Source organism: Petromyzon marinus, chromosome 79 (genome assembly GCF_048934315.1).
Source record: "Petromyzon marinus isolate PM22_M1 ecotype Great Lakes invasive population chromosome 79, UKy_Petmar_22M1.pri1.0, whole genome shotgun sequence".
In the NCBI taxonomy this organism is placed as follows: Eukaryota; Metazoa; Chordata; class Hyperoartia; order Petromyzontiformes; family Petromyzontidae; genus Petromyzon; species Petromyzon marinus.
The window spans coordinates 20,813,134-20,830,250 of NC_133745.1; the positions used below are offsets into that span (position 1 = coordinate 20,813,134).

Sequence of the window (17,117 nt, forward strand, 5' to 3'; positions counted from 1 at the left end):
GTGGGTGAGTGGCTGAGTTAGTGAGTGGCTGAATGAGTGAGTGGCTGAGTGAGTGGCTGAGTGAGTGGCTGAGTGAATGAGTGGGTGAGTGGCTGAGTGAGGGGTGAGTGGCTGAGTGAGTGGCTGAGTGAGTGGCTGAGTGGGTGAGTGGCTGAGTGAGTGTCTGAGTGAGTGGGTGAGTGGCTGAGTGAGTGGCTGAGTGAGTGGCTGAGTGAGTGAGTGGCTGAGTGTGTGGCTGAGTGAGTGAGTGGGTGAGTGGCTGAGTGAGTGGCTGAGTGAGTGAGTAGCTGAGTGAGTGGCTGAGTGAGTGTCTGCTGCTGCTCACTAACAGCACTTGCCCCGAAGAGTCTTTCGAAGTCTACCTGTGCGACCTTTGTCTGTGCTTGCTCGCCCTCCCCCAGATGTGGTCACGCTGTACGTGCAGACTGGCGGCTCCCTGCAGCTGCTCAGCAGCATGCTGGGATTGCAGGTGCAGGTGAAGTTCCACGTCGGGATGGAGGTGTACGTCACGGTGCAGGGCGCCATGCAGGGCCAACTCAAGGGTAGGGCGCCTCCAGCCAGCTGTGTGTGTGTGCCTGTGTGTGTGTCTGTGTGTGACTGTGTGTGTGTGTGTCTGTGTGTGTGTGTGTCTGTGTGTGTGTGTCTGTGTGTGTGTCTCTGTGTGTGTGTCTGTGTGTGTGTGTCTGTGTGTGTCTGTGTGTGTCTGTGTGTGTGTCTCTGGGGGGTCTAGCCCGTGACACACAAACACACACGGCTACCCCCGTGTCTGTCTCCCCGTGTCTTTCAGTGTCTCCCCGTGTCTCACACACACACGGCTCTCCCCGTGTCTCCCCGTGTCTCCCTGTGTCTCCCAGTGTCTCCCCGTGTCTCCAGGTGTGTCCCCGTGTCTCCCCGTGTCTCCCCGTGTCTCCCATTGTCTCCACGTGTCTCCCCGTGTCTCCCAGTGTCTCCCAGTGTCTCCCCGTGTCTCCCAGTGTCTCCGCGTGTCTCCCCGTGTCTCCCAGTGTCTCCACGTGTGTCCCCGTGTCTCCCAGTGTCTCCCCGTGTCTCCCAGTGTCTCCACGTGTGTCCCCGTGTCTCTCAGTGTCTCCCCGTGTCTCCCCGTATCTCCCAGTGTCTCCACGTGTGTCCCCGTGTCTCCCAGTGTCTCCCCGTGTCTCCCATTGTCTCCACGTGTCTCCCCGTGTCTCCCAGTGTCTCCCAGTGTCTCCCCGTGTCTCCCAGTGTCTCCGCGTGTCTCCCCGTGTCTCCCAGTGTCTCCACGTGTGTCCCCGTGTCTCCCATTGTCTCCCCGTGTCTCCCAGTGTCTCCACGTGTGTCCCCGTGTCTCTCAGTGTCTCCCCGTGTCTCCCCGTATCTCCCAGTGTCTCTCCGTGTCTCCCCGTGTCTCCCAGTGTCTCCCAGTGTCTCCCCGTGTCTCCCAGTGTCTCCACGTGTGTCCCCGTGTCTCCCAGTGTCTCCCCGTGTCTCCAAATGAGTCCCGATGTCTCCCAAAATCCACCCCGGGTGTCTCCCGGCGAATATTGATGTCACGGTGTGTGTGTGTGACGTCATCACGGGGCCTGGTGAGGTCACGGGGGGCGGTGAGGTCACCGAGGGCTTCCTCTGTGCTGCCCCCCACCACTCCCCCCACCACCCCCCCCCCCCCACCACTCCCCCCACCACCCCCCCACCACCACCCCAGGTCTGTGCGGCAACATGAACCGAGTGCAGGCTGACGACTTTGTGGGCCCCCAGGGCAGCGTGGAGGCCACGGGGCAGCTGCTGGCCGCGGCTTGGACCACCGGCGGCACCGCCGGTGCCGGTGGTGGTGGTGCTGTCACGGTGCCGCTCATCTGTAGCGGCGGCGGTGAGAGGCCGGGCCAACACCACCCAGGCCGACTACACCACCCAGACTGACTACACCAACCCAGACTGTATACACCACCTAGACTGACTACACCACCCAGACCGACTACACCACCTAGACTGACTACACCACCTAGACTGACTACACCACCTAGACTGTCTACACCACCAAGACTGACTACACCACCTAGACTGACTACACTACCTAGACTGACTACACCACCTAGACTGACTACACCACCCAGACTGACTACACCACCTAGACTGACTACACCACCTAGACTGACTACACCACCTAGACTGTCTACACCACCAAGACTGACTACACCACCTAGACTGACTACACTACCTAGACTGACTACACCACCTAGACTGACTACACCACCCAGACTGACTACACCACCTAGACTGACTACACCACCTAGACTGACTACACCACCTAGACCGACTACACCACCCAGACTGACTACACCACCCAGACCGACTACACCACCCAGACTGACTACACCACCCAGACTGTCTACACCACCCAGACTGACTACACCACCTAGACTGTCTACATCACCTAGACTGACTACACCACCTAGACTGACTACACCACCTAGACCGACTACACCACCCAGACTGACTACACCACCCAGACCGACTACACCACCTAGACTGACTACACCACCTAGACTGACTACACCACCTAGACTGACTACACCACCCAGGCCGACTACACCACCCAGACTGACTACACCACCCAGACCGACTACACCACCTAGACTGACTACACCACCCAGACTGACTACACCACCTAGACTGTCTACACCACCCAGACTGACTACACCACCTAGACTGACTACACCACCCAGACTGTCTACACCACCCAGACTGACTACACCACCTAGACTGTCTACACCACCTAGACTGACTACACCACCTAGACTGACTACACCACCCAGACTGACTACACCACCCAGACCGACTACACCACCCAGACTGTCTACACCACCCAGACTGACTACACCACCCAGACCGACTACACCACCTAGACTGTCTACACCACCCAGACTGACTACACCACCCAGACTGACTACACCACCCAGACTGACTACACCACCCAGACCGACTACACCACCTAGACTGACTACACCAACCCAGACTGACTACACCACCCAGACTGACTACACCACCTAGACTGACTACACCACCTAGACTGACTACACCACCTAGACTGACTACACCACCTAGACTGACTACACCACCCAGACTGACTACACCACCCAGGCCGACTACACCACCCAGGCCGACTACACCACCCAGACTGACTACACCACCTAGACTGACTACACCAACCCAGACTGACTACACCACCTAGACTGACTACACCACCCAGACTGACTACACCACCCAGACTGACTACACCACCTAGACTGACTACACCACCCAGACTGACTACACCACCTAGACTGACTACACCAACCCAGACTGACTACACCACCTAGACTGACTACACCAACCCAGACCGTCTACACCACCCAGACTGTCTACACCACCTAGACTGACTACACCACCCAGACCGACTACACCACCTAGACTGACTACACCACCTAGACTGTCTACACCACCCAGACTGACTACACCACCTAGACCGACTACACCACCCAGACTGACTACACCACCTAGACTGACTACACCACCTAGACCGACTACACCACCCAGACTGACTACACCACCTAGACTGACTACACCACCCAGACTGTCTACACCACCTAGACTGACTACACCACCTAGACTGTCTACACCACCTAGACTGACTACACCACCCAGACTGTCTACACCACCTAGACTGACTACACCACCTAGACTGTCTACACCACCTAGACTGTCTACACCACCTAGACTGACTACACCACCTAGACTGACTACACCACCTAGACTGACTACACCACCTAGACTGACTACACCACCTAGACTGTCTACACCACCTAGACTGTCTACACCACCTAGACTGACTACACCACCCAGACTGACTACACCACCTAGACTGACTACACCACCTAGACTGACTACACCACCTAGACTGACTACACCACCCAGACCGACTACACCACCCAGACTGACTACACCACCTAAACTGACTACACCACCTAGACTGTCTACACCACCTAGTCTGTCTACACCACCTAGACTGACTACACCACCTAGACTGACTACACCACCCAGACCGACTACACCACCCAGACTGACTACACCACCTAGACCGACTACACCACCCAGACCGACTACACCACCTAGACTGACTACACCACCTAGACTGACTACACCAGCTAGACTGACTACACCACCTAGACCGACTACACCAACCCAGACTGACTACACCACCTAGACTGACTACACTAACCCAGACCGTCTACACCACCCAGACTGTCTACACCACCCAGACTGTCTACACCACCCAGACTGACTACACCACCTAGACTGACTACACCACCCAGACTGACTACACCACCTAGACTGACTACACCACCCAGACTGACTACACCACCCAGACCGTCTACACCACCCAGACTGTCTACACCACCTAGACTGACTACACCACCTAGACTGACTACACCACCCAGACCGACTACACCACCTAGACTGACTACACCACCTAGACTGTCTACACCACCCAGACTGACTACACCACCTAGACTGTCTACACCACCTAGACTGACTACACCACCCAGACTGTCTACACCACCTAGACTGACTACACCACCTAGACTGTCTACACCACCTAGACTGTCTACACCACCTAGACTGACTACACCACCTAGACTGACTACACCACCTAGACTGACTACACCACCTAGACTGACTACACCACCTAGACTGTCTACACCACCTAGACTGTCTACACCACCTAGACTGACTACACCACCCAGACTGACTACACCACCTAGACTGACTACACCACCTAGACTGACTACACCACCTAGACTGACTACACCACCCAGACCGACTACACCACCCAGACTGACTACACCACCTAAACTGACTACACCACCTAGACTGTCTACACCACCTAGACTGACTACACCAACCCAGACTGACTACACCACCCAGACTGACTACACCACCCAGACTGTCTACACCACCCAGACTGACTACACCACCCAGACTGACTACACCAACCCAGACTGACTACACCACCCAGACTGACTACACCACCCAGACCGTCTACACCACCCAGACTGTCTACACCACCTAGACTGACTACACCACCCAGACCGACTACACCACCTAGACTGACTACACCACCTAGACTGTCTACACCACCCAGACTGACTACACCACCTAGACCGACTACACCACCCAGACTGACTACACCACCTAGACTGACTACACCACCTAGACCGACTACACCACCCAGACTGACTACACCACCTAGACTGACTACACCACCCAGACTGTCTACACCACCTAGACTGACTACACCACCTAGACTGTCTACACCACCTAGACTGACTACACCACCCAGACTGTCTACACCACCTAGACTGACTACACCACCTAGACTGTCTACACCACCTAGACTGTCTACACCACCTAGACTGACTACACCACCTAGACTGACTACACCACCTAGACTGACTACACCACCTAGACTGACTACACCACCTAGACTGTCTACACCACCTAGACTGTCTACACCACCTAGACTGACTACACCACCCAGACTGACTACACCACCTAGACTGACTACACCACCTAGACTGACTACACCACCTAGACTGACTACACCACCCAGACCGACTACACCACCCAGACTGACTACACCACCTAAACTGACTACACCACCTAGACTGTCTACACCACCTAGTCTGTCTACACCACCTAGACTGACTACACCACCTAGACTGACTACACCACCCAGACCGACTACACCACCCAGACTGACTACACCACCTAGACCGACTACACCACCCAGACCGACTACACCACCTAGACTGACTACACCACCTAGACTGACTACACCACCTAGACTGACTACACCACCTAGACCGACTACACCAACCCAGACTGACTACACCACCTAGACTGACTACACTAACCCAGACCGTCTACACCACCCAGACTGTCTACACCACCCAGACTGTCTACACCACCCAGACTGACTACACCACCTAGACTGACTACACCACCCAGACTGACTACACCACCTAGACTGACTACACCACCCAGACTGACTACACCACCCAGACCGTCTACACCACCCAGACTGTCTACACCACCTAGACTGACTACACCACCTAGACTGACTACACCACCCAGACCGACTACACCACCTAGACTGACTACACCACCTAGACTGTCTACACCACCCAGACTGACTACACCACCTAGACTGTCTACACCACCTAGACTGACTACACCACCCAGACTGTCTACACCACCTAGACTGACTACACCACCTAGACTGTCTACACCACCTAGACTGTCTACACCACCTAGACTGACTACACCACCTAGACTGACTACACCACCTAGACTGACTACACCACCTAGACTGACTACACCACCTAGACTGTCTACACCACCTAGACTGTCTACACCACCTAGACTGACTACACCACCCAGACTGACTACACCACCTAGACTGACTACACCACCTAGACTGACTACACCACCTAGACTGACTACACCACCCAGACCGACTACACCACCCAGACTGACTACACCACCTAAACTGACTACACCACCTAGACTGTCTACACCACCTAGTCTGTCTACACCACCTAGACTGACTACACCACCTAGACTGACTACACCACCCAGACCGACTACACCACCCAGACTGACTACACCACCTAGACCGACTACACCACCCAGACCGACTACACCACCTAGACTGACTACACCACCTAGACTGACTACACCACCTAGACTGACTACACCACCTAGACCGACTACACCAACCCAGACTGACTACACCACCTAGACTGACTACACTAACCCAGACCGTCTACACCACCCAGACTGTCTACACCACCCAGACTGTCTACACCACCCAGACTGACTACACCACCTAGACTGACTACACCACCCAGACTGACTACACCACCTAGACTGACTACACCACCCAGACCGACTACACCACCTAGACTGACTACACCACCTAGACTGTCTACACCACCCAGACTGACTACACCACCTAGACCGACTACACCACCCAGACTGACTACACCACCTAGACTGACTACACCACCTAGACCGACTACACCACCCAGACTGACTACACCACCTAGACTGACTACACCACCCAGACTGTCTACACCACCTAGACTGACTACACCACCTAGACTGTCTACACCACCTAGACTGACTACACCACCCAGACTGTCTACACCACCTAGACTGACTACACCACCTAGACTGTCTACACCACCTAGACTGTCTACACCACCTAGACTGACTACACCACCTAGACTGACTACACCACCTAGACTGACTACACCACCTAGACTGACTACACCACCTAGACTGTCTACACCACCTAGACTGTCTACACCACCTAGACTGACTACACCACCCAGACTGACTACACCACCTAGACTGACTACACCACCTAGACTGACTACACCACCTAGACTGACTACACCACCCAGACCGACTACACCACCCAGACTGACTACACCACCTAAACTGACTACACCACCTAGACTGTCTACACCACCTAGACTGTCTACACCACCTAGACTGACTACACCACCTAGACTGACTACACCACCCAGACCGACTACACCACCCAGACTGACTACACCACCTAGACCGACTACACCACCCAGACCGACTACACCACCTAGACTGACTACACCACCTAGACTGACTACACCACCTAGACTGACTGCACCACCTAGACCGACTACACCAACCCAGACTGACTACACCACCTAGACTGACTACACTAACCCAGACCGTCTACACCACCCAGACTGTCTACACCACCCAGACCGTCTACACCACCCAGACTGACTACACCACCTAGACTGACTACACTAACCCAGACTGTCTACACCGCCTAGACTGTCTACACCACCCAGACCGTCTACACCACCCAGACTGTCTACACCACCCAGACTGACTACACCACCTAGACTGACTACACCAACCCAGACTGACTACACCACCCAGACCGTCTACACCACCCAGACTGTCTACAACACCCAAACTGTCTACACCACCTAGACTGTCTACACCACCTAGACTGTCTACACCACCCAGACTGACTAGGTCACCTAGACTGTCTACACCACCCAGACTGACTACACCACCTAGACCGACTACACCACCCAGACTGACTACACCACCTAGACTGACTACACCACCTAGACCGACTACACCACCCAGACTGACTACACCACCTAGACTGACTACACCACCCAGACTGTCTACACCACCTAGACTGACTACACCACCTAGACTGTCTACACCACCTAGACTGACTACACCACCCAGACTGTCTACACCACCTAGACTGACTACACCACCTAGACTGTCTACACCACCTAGACTGTCTACACCACCTAGACTGACTACACCACCTAGACTGACTACACCACCTAGACTGACTACACCACCTAGACTGACTACACCACCTAGACTGTCTACACCACCTAGACTGTCTACACCACCTAGACTGACTACACCACCCAGACTGACTACACCACCTAGACTGACTACACCACCTAGACTGACTACACCACCTAGACTGACTACACCACCCAGACCGACTACACCACCCAGACTGACTACACCACCTAAACTGACTACACCACCTAGACTGTCTACACCACCTAGACTGTCTACACCACCTAGACTGACTACACCACCTAGACTGACTACACCACCCAGACCGACTACACCACCCAGACTGACTACACCACCTAGACCGACTACACCACCCAGACCGACTACACCACCTAGACTGACTACACCACCTAGACTGACTACACCACCTAGACTGACTGCACCACCTAGACCGACTACACCAACCCAGACTGACTACACCACCTAGACTGACTACACTAACCCAGACCGTCTACACCACCCAGACTGTCTACACCACCCAGACCGTCTACACCACCCAGACTGACTACACCACCTAGACTGACTACACTAACCCAGACTGTCTACACCGCCTAGACTGTCTACACCACCCAGACCGTCTACACCACCCAGACTGTCTACACCACCCAGACTGACTACACCACCTAGACTGACTACACCAACCCAGACTGACTACACCACCCAGACCGTCTACACCACCCAGACTGTCTACAACACCCAAACTGTCTACACCACCTAGACTGTCTACACCACCTAGACTGTCTACACCACCCAGACTGACTAGGTCACCTAGACTGTCTACACCACCTAGACTGACTAGGTCACCTAGACTATCTACACCACCTAGACTGACTACACCACCTAGACTGACTACACCACCTAGACTGACTACACCACCTAGACTGTCTACACCACCTAGACTGACTACACCACCTAGACTGTCTACACCACCTAGACTGACTACACCACCTAGACTGACTACACCACCTAGACTGACTACACCACCTAGACTGACTACACCACCTAGACTGTCTACACCACCCAGACTGACTACACCACCTAGACTGAATACATCACCTAGACTGTCTACACCACCTAGACTGACTACATCACCTAGACTGACTACACCACCTAGACTGACTACACCACCCAGACTGACTACACCACCTAGACTGACTACACCACCTAGACTGTCTACACCACCTAGACTGTCTACACCACCCAGACCGACTACACCACCCAGACTGTCTACACCACCTAGACTGTCTACACCACCCAGACTGACTACACCACGCAGGCCGACTACACCACCTAGACTGACTACACCACCTAGACTGTCTACACCACCTAGACTGACTACACCACCCAGGCCGACTACACCACCCAAACTGACTACACCACCTAGACTGACTAGGTCACCTAGACTGTCTACACCACCTAGACTGACTACACCACCTAGACTGACTACACCACCTAGACTGTCTACACCACCTAGACTGACTACACCACCTAGACTGACTACACCACCTAGACTGTCTACACCACCCAGACTGACTACACCACCTAGACTGTCTACACCACCCAGACTGACTACACCACCTAGACTGACTACACCACCTAGACTGTCTACACCACCTAGACCGACTACACCACCCAGACTGACTACACCACCTAGACTGTCTACACCACCCAGACTGACTACACCACCTAGACTGTCTACACCACCCAGATTGACTACACCACCTAGACTGACTACACCACCTAGACTGTCTACACCACCTAGACCGACTACACCACCCAGACTGACTACACCACCTAGACTGTCTACACCACCCAGACTGACTACACCACCTAGACTGTCTACACCACCCAGACTGACTACACCACCTAGACTGACTACACCACCCAGACTGACTACACCACCTAGACTGACTACACTACCTAGACTGACTACACCACCCAGACCGTCTACACCACCCAGGCCGACTACACCACCCAGACTGACTACACCACCTAGACTGACTACACCACCCAGACTGACTAGGTCACCTAGACTGACTACACCACCTAGACTGACTACACCACCTAGACTGACTACACCACCTAGACTGACTACACCACCTAGACTGACTACACCACCTAGACTGACTACACCACCCAGACTGTCTACACCACCTAGACTGTCTACACCACCTAGACTGACTGCACCACCTAGACTGACTACACCACCTAGACTGACTACACCACCTAGACTGACTACACCACCCAGACTGACTACACCACCTAGACTGACTACACCACCCAGACTGTCTACACCACCTAGACTGACTACACCACCTAGACTGTCTACACCACCTAGACTGACTACACCACCTAGACTGTCTACACCACCTAGACTGACTACACCACCTAGACTGTCTACACCACCTAGACTGACTACACCACCTAGACTGACTACACCACCTAGACTGACTACACCACCTAGACTGACTACACCACCTAGACTGTCTACACCACCTAGACTGACTACACCACCTAGACTGTCTACACCGCCTAGACTGTCTACTCCACCTAGACTGACTACACCACCCAGACTGACTACACCACCCAGACTGACTACACCACCTAGACTGACTACACCACCTAGACTGACTACACCACCCAGACCGACTACACCACCTAGACCGACTACACCACCCAGACTGACTACACCACCTAGACTGACTACACCACCTAGACTGACTACACCACCCAGACTGACTACACCACCTAGACTGACTACACCACCTAGACTGACTACACCACCCAGACTGACTACACCACCCAGACTGACTACACCAACCCAGACTGACTACACCAACCCAGACTGACTACACCACCTAGACTGTCTACACCACCTAGACCGACTACACCACCCAGACTGACTACACCACCTAGACTGTCTACACCACCCAGACTGACTACACCACCTAGACTGTCTACACCACCCAGATTGACTACACCACCTAGACTGACTACACCACCTAGACTGTCTACACCACCTAGACCGACTACACCACCCAGACTGACTACACCACCTAGACTGTCTACACCACCCAGACTGACTACACCACCTAGACTGTCTACACCACCCAGACTGACTACACCACCTAGACTGACTACACCACCCAGACTGACTACACCACCTAGACTGACTACACTACCTAGACTGACTACACCACCCAGACCGTCTACACCACCCAGGCCGACTACACCACCCAGACTGACTACACCACCTAGACTGACTACACCACCCAGACTGACTAGGTCACCTAGACTGACTACACCACCTAGACTGACTACACCACCTAGACTGACTACACCACCTAGACTGACTACACCACCTAGACTGACTACACCACCTAGACTGACTACACCACCTAGACTGACTACACCACCCAGACTGTCTACACCACCTAGACTGACTGCACCACCTAGACTGACTACACCACCTAGACTGACTACACCACCTAGACTGACTACACCACCCAGACTGACTACACCACCTAGACTGACTACACCACCCAGACTGTCTACACCACCTAGACTGACTACACCACCTAGACTGTCTACACCACCTAGACTGACTACACCACCTAGACTGTCTACACCACCTAGACTGACTACACCACCTAGACTGTCTACACCACCTAGACTGACTACACCACCTAGACTGACTACACCACCTAGACTGACTACACCACCTAGACTGACTACACCACCTAGACTGTCTACACCACCTAGACTGACTACACCACCTAGACTGTCTACACCGCCTAGACTGTCTACTCCACCTAGACTGACTACACCACCCAGACTGACTACACCACCCAGACTGACTACACCACCTAGACTGACTACACCACCTAGACTGACTACACCACCTCGACTGACTACACCACCTAGACTGTCTACACCACCTAGACTGACTACACCACCTAGACTGTCTACACCGCCTAGACTGTCTACTCCACCTAGACTGACTACACCACCCAGACTGACTACACCACCCAGACTGACTACACCACCTAGACTGACTACACCACCTAGACTGACTACACCACCCAGACCGACTACACCACCTAGACCGACTACACCACCCAGACTGACTACACCACCTAGACTGACTACACCACCTAGACTGACTACACCACCCAGACTGACTACACCACCTAGACTGACTACACCACCTAGACTGACTACACCACCCAGACTGACTACACCACCCAGACCGACTACACCACCCAGACTGTCTACACCACCTAGACTGACTACACCACCTAGACTGTCTACACCACCCAGACCGACTACACCACCCAGACTGTCTACACCACCTAGACTGTCTACACCACCCAGACTGACTACACCACGCAGGCCGACTACACCACCTAGACTGACTACACCACCTAGACTGTCTACACCACCTAGACTGACTACACCACCCAGGCCGACTACACCACCCAGACTGACTACACCACCTAGACTGACTAGGTCACCTAGACTGTCTACACCACCTAGACTGACTACACCACCTAGACTGACTACACCACCTAGACTGTCTACACCACCTAGACTGACTACACCACCTAGACTGACTACACCACTTAGACTGTCTACACCACCCAGACTGACTACACCACCTAGACTGTCTACACCACCCAGACTGACTACACCACCTAGACTGACTACACCACCTAGACTGTCTACACCACCTAGACCGACTACACCACCCAGACTGACTACACCACCTAGACTGTCTACACCACCCAGACTGACTACACCACCTAGACTGTCTACACCACCCAGATTGACTACACCACCTAGACTGACTACACCACCTAGACTGTCTACACCACCTAGACCGACTACACCACCCAGACTGACTACACCACCTAGACTGTCTACACCACCCAGACTGACTACACCACCTAGACTGTCTACACCACCCAGACTGACTACACCACCTAGACTGACTACACCACCCAGACTGACTACACCACCTAGACTGACTACACTACCTAGACTGACTACACCACCCAGACCGTCTACACCACCCAGGCCGACTACACCACCCAGACTGACTACACCACCTAGACTGACTACACCACCCAGACTGACTAGGTCACCTAGACTGACTACACCACCTAGACTGACTACACCACCTAGACTGACTACACCACCTAGACTGACTACACCACCTAGACTGACTACACCACCCAGACTGTCTACACCACCTAGACTGTCTACACCACCTAGACTGACTGCACCACCTAGACTGACTACACCACCTAGACTGACTACACCACCTAGACTGACTACACCACCCAGACTGACTACACCACCTAGACTGACTACACCACCCAGACTGTCTACACCACCTAGACTGACTACACCACCTAGACTGTCTACACCACCTAGACTGACTACACCACCTAGACTGTCTACACCGCCTAGACTGTCTACTCCACCTAGACTGACTACACCACCCAGACTGACTACACCACCCAGACTGACTACACCACCTAGACTGACTACACCACCTAGACTGACTACACCACCCAGACCGACTACACCACCTAGACCGACTACACCACCCAGACTGACTACACCACCTAGACTGACTACACCACCTAGACTGACTACACCACCCAGACTGACTACACCACCTAGACTGACTACACCACCTAGACTGACTACACCACCCAGACTGACTACACCACCCAGACCGACTACACCACCCAGACTGTCTACACCACCTAGACTGACTACACCACCTAGACTGTCTACACCACCCAGACCGACTACACCACCCAGACTGTCTACACCACCTAGACTGTCTACACCACCCAGACTGACTACACCACGCAGGCCGACTACACCACCTAGACTGACTACACCACCTAGACTGTCTACACCACCTAGACTGACTACACCACCCAGGCCGACTACACCACCCAGACTGACTACACCACCTAGACTGACTAGGTCACCTAGACTGTCTACACCACCTAGACTGACTACACCACCTAGACTGACTACACCACCTAGACTGTCTACACCACCTAGACTGACTACACCACCTAGACTGACTACACCACTTAGACTGTCTACACCACCCAGACTGACTACACCACCTAGACTGTCTACACCACCCAGACTGACTACACCACCTAGACTGACTACACCACCTAGACTGTCTACACCACCTAGACCGACTACACCACCCAGACTGACTACACCACCTAGACTGTCTACACCACCCAGACTGACTACACCACCTAGACTGTCTACACCACCCAGATTGACTACACCACCTAGACTGACTACACCACCTAGACTGTCTACACCACCTAGACCGACTACACCACCCAGACTGACTACACCACCTAGACTGTCTACACCACCCAGACTGACTACACCACCTAGACTGTCTACACCACCCAGACTGACTACACCACCTAGACTGACTACACCACCCAGACTGACTACACCACCTAGACTGACTACACTACCTAGACTGACTACACCACCCAGACCGTCTACACCACCCAGGCCGACTACACCACCCAGACTGACTACACCACCTAGACTGACTACACCACCCAGACTGACTAGGTCACCTAGACTGACTACACCACCTAGACTGACTACACCACCTAGACTGACTACACCACCTAGACTGACTACACCACCTAGACTGACTACACCACCTAGACTGACTACACCACCTAGACTGACTACACCACCCAGACTGTCTACACCACCTAGACTGTCTACACCACCTAGACTGACTGCACCACCTAGACTGACTACACCACCTAGACTGACTACACCACCTAGACTGACTACACCACCCAGACTGACTACACCACCTAGACTGACTACACCACCCAGACTGTCTACACCACCTAGACTGACTACACCACCTAGACTGTCTACACCACCTAGACTGACTACACCACCTAGACTGTCTACACCACCTAGACTGACTACACCACCTAGACTGTCTACACCACCTAGACTGACTACACCACCTAGACTGTCTACACCACCTAGACTGACTACACCACCTAGACTGACTACACCACCTAGACTGACTACACCACCTAGACTGACTACACCACCTAGACTGTCTACACCACCTAGACTGACTACACCACCTAGACTGACTACACCACCTAGACTGACTACACCACCTAGACTGTCTACACCACCCAGACTGACTACACCACCTAGACTGACTACACCACCCAGACTGACTACACCACCTAGACTGACTACACTACCTAGACTGACTACACCACCCAGACCGTCTACACCACCCAGGCCGACTACACCACCCAGACTGACTACACCACCTAGACTGACTACACCACCCAGACTGACTAGGTCACCTAGACTGACTACACCACCTAGACTGACTACACCACCTAGACTGACTACACCACCTAGACTGACTACACCACCTAGACTGCCTACACCACCTAGACTGACTACACCACCCAGACTGTCTACACCACCTAGACTGTCTACACCACCTAGACTGACTGCACCACCTAGACTGACTACACCACCTAGACTGACTACACCACCTAGACTGACTACACCACCCAGACTGACTACACCACCTAGACTGACTACACCACCCAGACTGTCTACACCACCTAGACTGACTACACCACCTAGACTGTCTACACCACCTAGACTGACTACCCCACCTAGACTGTCTACACCACCTAGACTGACTACACCACCTAGACTGTCTACACCACCTAGACTGACTACACCACCTAGACTGACTACACCACCTAGACTGACTACACCACCTAGACTGACTACACCACCTAGACTGTCTACACCACCTAGACTGACTACACCACCTAGACTGTCTACACCGCCTAGACTGTCTACTCCACCTAGACTGACTACACCACCCAGACTGACTACACCACCCAGACTGACTACACCACCTAGACTGACTACACCACCTAGACTGACTACACCACCTAGACTGACTACACCACCTAGACTGTCTACACCACCTAGACTGACTACACCACCTAGACTGTCTACACCGCCTAGACTGTCTACTCCACCTAGACTGACTACACCACCCAGACTGACTACACCACCCAGACTGACTACACCACCTAGACTGACTACACCACCTAGACTGACTAAACCACCCAGACCGACTACACCACCTAGACCGACTACACCACCCAGACTGACTACACCACCTAGACTGACTACACCACCTAGATTGACTACACCACCCAGACTGACTACACCACCTAGACTGACTACACCACCTAGACTGACTACACCACCCAGACTGACTACACCACCCAGACCGACTACACCACCCAGACTGTCTACACCACCTAGACTGACTACACCACCTAGACTGTCTACACCACCCAGACCGACAACACCACCCAGACTGTCTACACCACCTAGACTGTCTACACCACCCAGACTGACTACACCACGCAGGCCGACTACACCACCTAGACTGACTACACCACCTAGACTGTCTACACCACCTAGACTGACTACACCACCCAGGCCGACAACACCACCCAGACTGACTACACCACCTAGACTGACTAGGTCACCTAGACTGTCTA

The 17,117-nt window shown here is 53.6% G+C and overlaps 1 protein-coding gene across 1 annotated transcript in view; it reads left to right on the plus strand.

The window, feature by feature from the left end:
• The first annotated feature begins 278 nt into the window (after positions 1-278).
• Positions 279-17,117, plus strand: part of LOC116958557 (uncharacterized) — a 183,495-nt gene continuing 166,656 nt past the window's right edge. Inside the window, exons 1-2 of the mRNA XM_076057101.1 lie at positions 279-542; positions 1,685-1,849. Of these exons, the coding sequence (XP_075913216.1) occupies positions 455-542; positions 1,685-1,849 (253 nt within the window). The 5' untranslated portion in view covers positions 279-454. The remainder of the gene's footprint in view (positions 543-1,684; positions 1,850-17,117) is intronic.